Source organism: Podarcis raffonei, chromosome 4, assembly GCF_027172205.1.
Source record: "Podarcis raffonei isolate rPodRaf1 chromosome 4, rPodRaf1.pri, whole genome shotgun sequence".
Lineage (NCBI taxonomy): Eukaryota > Metazoa > Chordata > Lepidosauria > Squamata > Lacertidae > Podarcis > Podarcis raffonei.
The window spans coordinates 80,362,880-80,375,648 of record NC_070605.1 but is presented as its reverse complement, the minus strand read 5'-3'; the positions used below and the strand labels follow the sequence as shown (position 1 = coordinate 80,375,648).

The following is a 12,769-nucleotide window of genomic DNA, read 5'->3' as shown; positions in this document are numbered from 1 at the left end:
AGAGGATCTGCAATGAATACAAAAAACCCCAAGTGTCTATGTTTTCCAAGGACAGTGCCAGATTTACAGAAGCTGTCTCTGTTTCTGATTTGATCCCATAATGTCCCACTTTTCCTTAGGACGTCCCTATATTCATCAGAAAAATGTTGGAGGGTATGGAGTTATGCGACACACACACACACACACACACACACCGACATAACAGCCCTGCATAGGGAAGGTTTTTTTTAATGTTTAATGTTCTATTGTGTTTTTATATATGTTGGAAACCGCCCCAAGTGACTGGGGAAACCCAATCAGCTTTGTGGGGTATTATTATTATTATTTATATTATTGAATAGGGCATTCCTATTTCCATCAGAGAAATGTTGGAGCATATCTCATCATCACAAAATTGCAAGGTTCAAAAATACTGTCCAGGTAGGTCCCCCACATATGACCACCAAGAAAGACACGTCAATGACCCAATTAGTTATAATGGTGATACAGAAAAGCAAGTACAAATTGGGATTGTTTTTATCATTGGCAGCCCCTCATTTCCTCCTAGATTAAGGTGACAGCGTTCACCAAGGTCAGTGTCAGACCCTGTTGAAAATGGGCTCCCCAAAATTCACCGTCCTATTTATGAGTGGCAAAATGAGGGAGGCGGTGAAGATTCTCCAAATATTCCTGGGGGAGGGACGGGCGGCAGAATTATCCCAACAGTTTCAGTATGACTGAAAAAAAGAAATTTCTCCACACACACACATACAAGAGCGCCTCTCGGTGAAACTTTATAATTAGTTTGTAGCAGAGGACAGAGGAAGCTTATGGCCTAAGAAAGGACTGGAAGGAGTAAGGCTAAATAAGGGAAGGGAAGCAGTGTGGCCCTCGTGAGGCGTACCCTTTTTGTCCATTTCTTAACAGACCTGCCAACCCCTTCCATGCGCTAGGGCTTGCTTGTTTTTATCCTGTGGGCCAGTCCTCTGGGAGTGCAGTGGAGAGGACAAAGTGAAGGAGCCACTCTTCCCCTTCACAATAAGAGGACATGACTGGAGTCCCACCCAAATCTGAAGTGTTTTTGGTGGAGACATGCGAGAGGCCTTCTCAGGGCTGTATACCATATTTTCTGTGGGGAGGCCACATGCTTGCTTTCCTTTTGTGAGGAGGCTTGTTTTATCTTTCTCATCTGCCGCCTAAGAGGTTTTAACGGTTTGGTGTCCTGCGATTTTCTTAAGACTCTTCTAATTTTACTTTACATACAGTGCCAGATTACCAAATAGGCCCTGCGATCAAACGCATCAAAACATCAATAACTGATTTGATCCCGAGAGGAAAATGTAATCGAGTATTAGGATATATATTCAGCTTCCTAGAATTTAATTCCAGCACCGTTTACACACTTTAGATACTTTTATTTTCTTCATTGTGTTTTGCTGGTTCTGTTGTCAGCTGGCTTTCACACTGTGTAGAAAAGCAGGCCTTTATTCAGGGATAGTGTTGTAAACAAAAAATCTGCCCTTATTTCCTTATGGGGAACACAAGAGCCCTCATAGAGTCCTTTGTAAGTTCTCCATCGGTCGGAGGAAAAAAACAGGCCAACCAGAGAATATTGAGAAGCAAAGCAGCTAGTAAGCTTGATCTGTTGCAAAAGGGTGCTTCCCTCACCCACAGGAGAGGAGGAGGAACCCAGAACAATGGCGCACAAGGCCTTATAAAGACTTGAAATTGCCACCCTGTAGATCAAGACCACCCCCAGAAACATCATACATACATCACAGAAGGGGTGTAATCTAAGACCACCCCTCAGATACATCATACCTACATCACAGAAAAGGCAGTCTAAAACAGAAATTTGAATGTTGTTTTTCTCCTGTCGTTGTTTATCTCCTGTCTGGCAGGTTACTTGATTGGATTGCCTGGGGAGCCTGGCCAGTCTTTTGTAATGATAAATAGTTCCTGGGCCATATCACAGGATCACACCTTATTCATATCTTAAATGTGCCCTTAAGACAGGATTTGTGAAGGAAAAGACAATGGGGAAGATTTTCCATTTGACCTTGCAGAGAAAACACCTGGTCAGCCTGGGAGTCAAAATGGCTCCATGGCTGCTCTCCCATGCAGCTTCAGACATGTGGCCTATATATCCATGTACCTGTTTGCCTGGTACATTTATGAACCTTTATTATATACATAAGACCTTAATTTATTTATTTCAGTAGGAAACCTCATGGTAGAAGAAGAAGAAGAAGAGTTTGGATTTGATATCCCGCCTTTCACTCCCCTTCAGGAGTCTCAAAGCGGCTAACAATCTCCTTTCCCTTCCTCCCCCACAACAAACACTCTGTGAGGTAAGTGGGGCTGAGAGACTTCAAAGAAGTGTGACTGGCCCAAGGTCACCCAGCAGCTGCATGTGGAGGAGCGGAGACGCGAACCCGGTTACCCAGATTACGTGACTACCGCTCTTAACCACTACACCACACTGGCTCCCACACTGGTCAGAGGCTGAATGCAGCTGTCCAGGACACTGCCCTCGACCCTCTTCCTAGGCCATTCATTCCCCTTCCCAGTCCACACACCCTTTTCCCAGACAAAAACCCTCAGCGGTCGGGCTCTGCAGTCTCCTCAACTGCTTTTTTTCTGGCTGGAATGTGTCCTCAAACTACGACAAAACCTCTTTTTGGAGGAATGAGAGATACGTATGGGATGTTAGTATATGTAGAAATATATTGGCTTTTTGGTGTGCAAAGGCAAGAGTCACACCTGTTGCTCCACAACCTTTGTCCCTCTCCCCACTTTTCACCAGCATGTGGCCCCCAGAAGGTTTCTGATGAGCGACGGCGGCCCTTGGGTTGAAAAAAGTTTCTCCACCCCTGGTATAAACAGAAATAAATGAACTTAAATCTGATCTTTCTTGTTTGTTCAGCTTTCCGCCCATGAAAATTGGTTTGTTACGCCTTCAGGTTTCTCTCTTCCAGTGTTTCTGTTCCCCCTCCTATGAATGGAGCAATTGCAGCAGAACTTTGGTCACCGCGATCTTGCTGAAATATCAGCACACAATTTGGGACACAAGCATTTTGGTTTCATCATGATTTCCTGTCACTTCAGCATTTGGGTTTTCTTCCTTTTCCTGGTGTATCCGCTTTCACCGGCTGCAGGTATGACTCATGAAAAACTGTCATAATGTATAGACTTGAAATGTTTCCTTTTCTTGTAATTTTCTTATTGAAAGTGCAGGGCAATTTTGAGAAAGGATTCCAATGCTTCTAAATCTTCCTAAAACCAAACTGTTTTGTGTGACACAGCTGCTCATGTGATTACCATAATGATTTAGAAAAATCTGCTGCTAAGCTTAATGGTTAACCAAATTCCCCAGTGCCTCACAGATAGATCAAAAACCAGGTTTTAAACTGAGAGGTCAAAAAGGCAGCAAATCTGACCAACTCCTTTTTATGTATTTCTAAAACCACCATTATCAATTATTGCATCCATGTAGTTTTCTCTTTGTTGGTTATTGTTATTGTTTTGTTTAAACGGAACCTATAGAATAATATCATGAAGAGAGAAACCTATATCACTGTGTTGTCTCCACATTTAAGAATTCAGAATTTTACCAAAATTACTGAAAGGGGTGTGTGGGTGTGGGTGTTTTTTGGGGGGGGGCAAATTTTCTGGCATTCACAAAGCTAAAGAGGAAGGGCTGTAATCACAAAAAAATTGTGATTCTTTACATTTTGTGAATTATTAGTAAACAAGTTGTGTGAACTGTCCGTTGGCTCAAGTAAGTGATATGTGAGTCTAGCTATAGACTAAACTTCTTTACAATCATAATCTGTAATTATTCAAACTTATGTATTATTTGTGATACACATCATTTGAAAATAGAGGTGAAGTCATTCTTTACTGGAAGGATAAAATGTGACTAAAGCTAAACATGGTAAATATTTGTTCCAGGTTTTGTTTTTTGCTTAATCCTAAAATACAATTTAGTTACTAAACTATTTGAATGCAACATAACAGGAATAATATTTCTTGATAGAGTCAGCTCGTTATTTGACACAGTCAGCTTTCAGAGTGCACATTCTTTGTCAGACAGATGTTTGTTTAGGGGAAAAAGAAAAAGAAACCTTATGAAATATAGATATGCTGGGTTGTATCTGACAAGTCATGCTCAGAGTAGACCCACTGAAATACAGGGACTTGACTTACTTAAGTCCATTTATTTTGGTGGGGCTACTATGAGAATGACTTACTTAACTATCAGTCCCCACTATATTTAAGCCCACTATTCATGACTTTGAATTAATGAAGTAAATTTGAACACTTGCACTCAAGTGAGGAGCTAATGTTAAAAAGATAGACTTGGGGGAAAATTGCATGCTCACAAAGATGCACATGCCTCTTAATTAACAGTTGCTTGGATGCAAGGAGCTATGCAGTCAACTTTGTTAATTTTAATTATATTTAATAATAATAATAATAATTTTTTATTTATACCCCGCCCTCCCCAGCCAAGGCCGGGCTCAGAGCGGCTTACAAGCAATAATAAAAACAAGATGAATGATTACAACTTAAAAACAAAAATAAAATACAACATTAAAATAATGGAATATTAAAATGTAGCCTCATCGCAGGAGGAGAAGGAAAAGAAAAAAGAAAGAGAGGGAGGGAGGGAATCAAATTGGCTCCAAGCCAAAGGCCAGGCGGAACAACTCTGTCTTACAGGCCCTGCGGAAAGAAATCAGATCCTGCAGGGCCCTGGTCTCATGAGGCAGGGCGTTCCACCAGGCCGGAGCCAGAGCTGAAAAGGCCCTGGCTCTGGTTGAAGCTAATCTAACTTCCTTAGGGCCTGGGACCACTAGGGTGTTGCTATTTATGGACCTTGAGGCTCTCTGTGGGGCACACCAGGAGAGGCAGTCCCGTAGGTACGAGGGTCCTAGGCCGTGAAGGGCTTTAAGGGTCAAAAGCAGCACCTTAAATCTGACCCTGTACTCCACCGGGAGCCAGTGCAGCTGGAAAAGCACTGGGTGAATATGCTCCCATGGCAGAGACCCCGTGAGGAGCCTCGCTGCAGCATTCTGTACCCGCTGGAGTTTCTGGGACAGCTTCAAGCATTTCCAATGAAACATTTCTTGAAACTGCATTCGAATCTGATGGGGAGTAGTTTCTCTGTGGGCTGGACAGAGAGGGTTGTTTTGTAACTCAAAAGAAAATTACAATGCCCCATAAGACAATGAACAGTGAAGTATTTTTCTGGCTTGAAGCATTTCTACTAGGACTGTGCTAAGTATTCCTCAATTTTGATGTTTATTTTGAAATTGCTCAAAACAAATTTCACCTACACTGCCCTCAGCCTCATTTCCCCTCACATCTGTTTCACCTGGTTGGTTGTGGTGATTGCATGATGTATATGAGCAGGGCTTTTTTTTTAGTCAGAATGCCCCCAATAGTCAGGGGAGAGACCAGACCAGCCTCATCAAAGCCCTGCTGTGCCTCTGGTTCACAAGGAGCCCGAAGGGGACATCCTCTACAAGGATCCGGAGAGGGTCTCTGAAATATACTTGGAGTCGAGTGTGGATTTCATGCTCTTTATTCAGCTCATAGTAGTGAGGAATGAAAGTTTCCCCAAAATATCTGCTTTATATACATTATTTACACAATGGGTCGCACGTGATTGGCTAATTCCGGGATTCTCCTGTAGGCCAATCAGGTTGCAGATTCACTTCCACCTGGAGCTGGATTGGGTGGCTCCTGCGGACCAATCAGACTGCTGAATTCTGAATCCTATTGTTCTAGGACCAATCAGACTGCTGAATTCTGAATCCTATTGTTCTAGGACCAATCAGACTGCTGCATTTTGGATCCTATTCAGCTCAGCACATAACAGTCTCCTTGTGAACCAGAGGTGTAGCAGGGCTTTTCTGAGGCTCTTCAGCCCCCCAACAAGCTGAGCAAGCCCCAGATGCTCTGGCTCACGTGAGCCCGAGAGGCGCAGTGGGGGCTCATTAAGCTGCTCATCTGAGGCATGGAAGGCTCCCCTTGCCTCAGCTGAGCAGCCTCAACATGCCTCTACCTTTTTGTCTTGGGAAAAAAGCACAGTTTGCGGAGTTAACTGTGGTTTGCGGAGGCAGAAAGCCAACGATTTTTTTGTTTGTTTTTTAAGTCTTCTTAAAGCATGAGGAAGCAAGCAGTGTGCTACAAAGGAATAAGAGAGCCAACACCATCTTTGAAGAGATGAAAGTGGGATCACTGGAACGAGAATGCATGGAAGAGAAATGTTCATTTGAGGAAGCCAGAGAAATCTACAAAGATAGCGAAAGGACTGTAAGTAATGTGAAGTAATGGAAGTGCATCCTCCCATTTTGATGACATTTGCCAAATCTGTATTTGAAGCAATGGTTTATAACAAACTGAACCATGGTTTGACATTACATGAGGAACCACTGGCTTCATGCTTTTCCTCCCTAATCCCCTTGCTCACTCCAATTCCCTCCCAAATCCAAACCAGCAAACTGTGGGTTGTGCTCACCCTCCAAACCAGAACTGCAGACCCTGATTGTAAGTACAAAGTGTAGCTTGCCAATTTGAATGTGATTTGCAACTTCTTGTTTGGAGGAGAATCTGCCAGTTCTGATACTGTATAATAGCAAAAAGGTTCAGTCTGGTTCTTGTGTCTGGTAAAATACCTGTTCTGCCTTTGGTGAGAGATGTTTGGTTTTGGAGATGACTTGTTTTAAATGCATTAGTGGGAGTTGATAGATCTGAGATTCTTCAGTCTTTGCCAGGCCATGGGGATAGATCTCTGAAGTGCATCATATCTCTTGTACAAACACACGTAAATGTAATAAATGTACATAGAGTACATGAACAACATGTGGTGTTCAACGTCCCATTTCCTATGTTGCATCTGATGGGACTCAATTTGAAATACTGGGCACGGCATTTATAATTTCCTTGTGAAACATTAAGCAAAAGAACACAAGCCCAATTGGCTTTTGCATCACCAAAAAAGAACCTATTGCAGGTGAAATTAACAGAGCAGACAGAAAAGCCCCATCTGTGATACTGGGGAGTGTCTGAGTGGGATCAGCCAATTTAAGAAGCAATTCTTGGTTCAAAAATAGGGAAGTTACAAGTAAACCCAGAAGTAAACTAGTATTTTGAAGGTTATCATGATAGTAGATGACTTTTCCCAAACTGTTATAGTGTAGATGCTGTTTTACTTAGATATTGCCGTTTTTATGCTCATTTTGATTATTTCTCCTGTATCTCTGTCCTTTTCTACTCAGATGGAATTCTGGAAACAATACACAGGTAAGCCGACTCATGCTAAAAGAAAATTTGCTATTGGAGCTCTTTCTAGAATTTTTGCTGACACCTGAGTGTTTTCATAGATGCTAATGAGTGTGACTCCAACCCTTGTCAGAATGGTGGGACTTGTCATGATGAGTACCAGAAGTACAATTGTTACTGTCCTGAAGATTATGAGGGCAGAAACTGTGAAATTGGTAAGATATTCCTATCATCTATCTATCATCTATCTATCTATCTATCATCTATCTATCTATCATCTATCATCTATCTATCTATCTATCATTTATCTATCTATCTATCTATCATCTATCTATCTATCTATCTATCTATCTATCTATCATCTATCTATCTGTCTATCATCTATCTATCTCTATAACATTTAGAATATAATTCTGCAGGTCTTTTGCAAGGCATTTGGTGAATTTATATGTTCTCATATATTTAGGCCCAGAAACCAGACTGAAGTGCATTTATGACAACGGCAATTGTGAGCATTATTGCATCGATATCCCAAATGCAGTACGACAGTGTTTCTGTGCAGAGGGATATAGGCTGGGAAGTGATAAAGAATCTTGTATCCCAGAAGGTAAGGTATAGAACACATCACCACACCAGTTGTATTTCAGGTTACATCCATGGCCTGATAGATGTCAGAGAATATTTAAAAATCTTTTTTAAAAAAATAATCTTGCAATTTTAATTTAAAATAAAATGGTAGGCTAAAATATGATGGCAGAAAAAAAGATTCCTTGCTATTCCCCATTCAGATAAAATTGTTCTTTCCCACTTAGCAGTTGTATCTTTACTAGTTTACAAACTGAAATATTTACTTTAGGGCTTCAAATACTTATCCAGCTAAACCAATTTTAACGTCATTGTTCCCAGGATCTAACTACTGGCAGTGCAAGGAAAATGCTTTATGCTGAGTCAGGCCATTGGTTCACATAGCTCAATAGTGTCCACACAGACTGGCAGCAGCTCTCCAGGATTTCAGATGAGCCTTTCTCCTTCCTGGAGATGTTGGGGATTAAACATGGCAGGTGCTCTACTGTCCTGTTCTCCATTTTCAGTAACGATACTGCATGGATACAAACGTGTATCTGTCATGCCGCAGCAGTGCAGGGTCATCAATTTGTGGCTGGCTGGAGCGCAGATTGTGACTTTGCTGGGATATATGCATCAGTTTCAGTCCAACTACTCCTGCTTAACTGGTTTGTTGACTAGGCCAGATGTGACTGTAACAGCCTGTTGGGAATGAGGCACAGACCTTAAAAAAAAGAATTGCATGTCACACTCTTTGAATGCTTTCAATCAGTGGATTTAAAGGATTTCACAATACAAAACTCCCACCTGAGAATGAGCTTTTTAAATAGGAAAGGTAAAGGTAAAGGGACCCCTGATCATTAAGTCCAGTTGCAAACGACTCTGGGGTTGCAGCCCTTATCTCACTTTACAGGCCGAGGGAGCTTGCGTTTGTCCACTTCTGCAGACAGTTTTTCCGGGTCATGTGGCCAGCATACCGGTAACTAAGCCACTTCTGATGAAACCAGAGCAGAACATGGAAACGCCGTTTACTGCCAGAGTAGTACCTGTTTATCTACTTGCACTGTGTGCTTTTGAACTGCTAGGTTGGCAGGAGCTGGGACTAAACAACGGGAGCTCACCCCGTTGCAGGGATTCGAACCACCGACCTTTCAAACGGCAAGCCCAAGTGGCACAGTGGTTTAACCCACAGCGCCACCCACGTCCCATGTTTTTCATAGTAGTTAATAACAGAAGATTGGAAAGTTGCGCTAAAAAACATGGTCACAGTATTATAGTCTGAAAGCTCAACTGTATGTTTCAAAATATTATTTACTGGTGTTTCGTGATACAGACCAAACTCAGAAGTGGGGAAGGGCTCATATCATGTTTCACGCATGACAAAAGCTACATCTTTTTGCAGTTGATTATCCTTGTGGGAAAATACCACTTCTGGCCAAAAAAAGGGAGGACCGACAGGGAAGAATCGTAGGTGGTTATACCTGTCCTCCAGGTGAATGCCCATGGCAAGTGAGTCTTCAAATAACTTTAGTACAATTCTCTGTCTGTCTGTCTTTGCATCAGAAACACTGAATGGGGGGGGGGCACAAACGGGTTCCTCTTGACTTTCCATACACTGCATGGTGCATTAGGGGGAAAGAAAACTGTGCCAGATCCCTACATTTCAAAAGAGACAAAACAATATCCAAACAAAACCTCCAACATAACATTCACAAAGTGGTAAAACATTGCAAGGTGTTCAGTGCAGACAGGAGAAGCTTGTCTTGTTTTTTAAATGGCTAGACAACCATTCCTATACTAAAAAAAAATCATTTTTGAAAAAGTTATAAAAATTAGACTGATAATAGGAATAGTTACAACACATTTTTTGCACTGCAGTCAAACAGCACACCTATTCATGAGGTGTGGGCAGGGGTAAGAAACATGAGCAAGAAGTTGTATTTTGAATGTTGGGAAGCGCAACCTTGAGGGAGAACATGCACAAGTGTGCTTTTTTTGCACAGGAACAGAAAAGCCCAACGTGTAATGTGCTTGAATGGAGGTCAAACCCAAAGTTGTGTGCTGTTTGTTTTGCTTTTGATATTCGGTGTGTAGTTCCCTGGGAAAGAATTCTTAACTTTGCACCTTTCCACAGTGTAAACCACCTCTCACCTCCCACTGTCCAAAGCTGCTAATAGCTTTGGGGGCAGAAAAAAGACAGGCATAGACGCTGTTCACTCAGCTCTCCCTCTATGTACTAAGTTTTGTAACCACTCTTAGGATGCCCAGACCCTTGCCTTTGCTTTGGTATCTCAGGTGCTCTCCTTGGCCATAAGGACATAAGAGCCCTGCTGGGTCAGAACAAAGCCTGTCAGCTTCAGCACCCTATTTCCTGCAGTGGCCAACCAGATGCCCCTGGAAGCCCACAAGCTAGAGATGAGAGCAACAAGATGTTTTCCTGCAGTTATCTCCAAGCAAGTTAGTATTCAGAGGTGTTGAAAACATCTGATTCTGGTGGTAGTACATAGCTCTCACAATTTATCTTTCAGGAGTTCGTCTAAGCTCATTTTAAAGATGCCTAAATTGGTGGCCATCACTACATGTTCTGTCGGCAAATTCCGTAGTTTAACTATGCTGAATCGCCCTTTAAAGCTGTTTTTAAAGGACTATTATTTTTTTTGCCTGTCTTAAATCTCCTGCCATCCAACTTCATTTGATGCTCCTAGGGTTCTAGCATTATGAGAGAAAGAGAGATAGAAACATCTTTCTCCCTACTTTTTCCACACCTTACATACATTTGTAGTCAGTCACACCCCTCCTTACTCATCTGTTTGTTTCCCACAAACATTGTAACTTTCCCTCATTTGGAGAAGTTGCTGCAGCCTTCTGATTATTTCAGTTCCCCAAAATTTTAAGTGTCATTTAAACAACCTAACCGTTCCACTCAGTTGAACACATTACTGGTAGATGTGTTGACGGGTCCTTCATAAATGCCAAGTAAATCATGTTTTTTGTAAAGGGTTTTGCAGTGATGGTTGTTGTATTTTCAGGCTCTCATGATAGAAGGTCAAAGGCAGAGGTGTGGAGGTGTTCTGATTGCTCCGTCATGGGTAGTTACTGCAGCCCACTGCTTCTCACAAACACGTCGCGAAACACTCAGGATAAAGCTGGGTGAGTACAGTCCTCAGTGGAATTAAGAAGATAAAGTTAGTAAAGAGAGGCTTGCAATTATGCTGTGCTGAAACTACATAGCACTTGATCCATATGGTTGGACAGTTGGAACAAGCTTCCCTGGTAAAATGTGGAGAACGAGGTACAAGGTTTTAAAAAACAAAACAAAATAAACATTATTGTGTGCTATGCCATGCAGGGAGATCAAATGGCCAATAACTGGATCACTAGATATGTAGATCAAGTAAGACTGTCAGCATAAATAATTGGACATCAGAATCTGATCAGTGTGTCCCAAAATTCAACTATTCTGGACAACAGCCATACAAGAAATATGTAAAATAACTAAGCAAGTAATAGACATCACCCCAGAATTGGCCCTACTAAACATCTTCCAAGACAACAATGCCCATTTACACCACAAAGAACTCATAACCCACCTGCTCTCAGCAGCCAGAAACACCATAACCAGACACTGGAGAGACCTGTCAGGAGTAAGCATGGACCAATGGTACCAAATAGTATGGGAAACAGCCCTACTAGAAAAATTAGCTAATAAACTGAAACTGACACGGGGACAAACAGAAGAAGACGCCTTCACCCCGGTATGGCTCCCCTTTATCACATACACAGCCCAACAGGACAATGACAATAATCCACCAACAGCATACAAATCAATATGGCTAACCTGATCCAAAACACACACACACCCCACTCACACACGAAAACAAAGATCACCACAGCCAATCACAAGCAAACAATCACACCCTAGGCCAACCCCAACCTCTCTCACCACCAAAGGAACACAAGTGAACAACACAAGCAACGCTGACACCAAACTCTACATACATTAAACATAATAGAAACACCGCCACCCGACCCCACCCCCATCCATCTTCCCTCTCTCCACCCCCCTTTCTTTTTTCTTTCTTTTTTCTTCTCCCCCTAATGCCTCAACAAATGAAACGGATTTGTAAAAATGTTACATGGAAGAAGAAGAAAAAAATACGAGGCACTACACTTCTGTAAAACAAGAAAATCCTTAATAAAAAATATTTTTTAAAAAAAGAATCTGATCAGTGTGACACATTCCGCTTCTAGAAACACAGCCTGTAATATGAATCCATCTGTGAGGAGACCAGGGCATTCCATTATGCCCTTCCTTTCCTTGACATAACATCCAAACTCTCAGTAAAGTAGCTTAAACTAAATAAAATATTATGCAGGTAGAATGCCAGCAGGGGCATCAAGGTTCCTGGCTCCCTGGGAATGTATTTGTTCCATTGAGACCAAAGTGGCAGACCTGGAAAAGCTAAAAGATGCAGAGAAGCTGGCAGATAAGGCCTTCAGGGATGTTACAGCTGTGTCCCATTCCCACAGTGATAGGTCCCCTGCTGTCAGGGAGAATGAGGTCCCAGGGAAGGAAATAATTGCTCTGGGGAAGAGTACCTGCTGGAGGTTCAATAATGGGAAATTATTCTGCCATGCAACAAGAAAATAATCGAAAACATAACCATTAATGATCATGCAGTGCTTCCAGACAACCTGTTTGTTGAGAGGTCATCCTGATTTGTTTCCAGGGAGATTAGACAGTGTTGGCTACAGAATAACAAATTATTCTGATTAGTTTGCATGGAAATTGGATGATGATGATGCATCAAAACTAACGTTATTCCACACATTCCATCGCATTTTCCTGTCGCTTTACAAAATGTCCAGTCTTGGGAAAGTGGGTTCTTTGATGCAAAACCTCCCAATCAACTATAATTGCACAACCTAATTT

General features: G+C 42.0%; 1 protein-coding gene across 3 annotated transcripts in view; it reads left to right on the top strand.

Annotated features, from left to right (window-relative positions):
* Positions 1-371: 371 nt before the first annotated feature.
* LOC128411865 (coagulation factor VII-like) overlaps positions 372-12,769 on the top strand; it is a 13,787-nt gene continuing 1,389 nt past the window's right edge. Inside the window, exons 1-8 of one of the 3 annotated variants that reach the window (XM_053384393.1) lie at positions 372-834; positions 2,958-3,137; positions 6,143-6,303; positions 7,269-7,293; positions 7,374-7,487; positions 7,739-7,879; positions 9,239-9,345; positions 10,866-10,986. In XM_053384393.1, coding sequence (XP_053240368.1) covers positions 2,981-3,137; positions 6,143-6,303; positions 7,269-7,293; positions 7,374-7,487; positions 7,739-7,879; positions 9,239-9,345; positions 10,866-10,986 — 826 coding nt within the window. In that variant the 5' untranslated portion in view covers positions 372-834; positions 2,958-2,980. Of the gene's footprint in view, positions 835-897; positions 2,131-2,905; positions 3,138-6,142; positions 6,304-7,268; positions 7,294-7,373; positions 7,488-7,738; positions 7,880-9,238; positions 9,346-10,865; positions 10,987-12,769 lie in introns of those variants that run through there. The other 2 variants (XM_053384392.1, XM_053384391.1) reach the window with 2 other exon arrangements.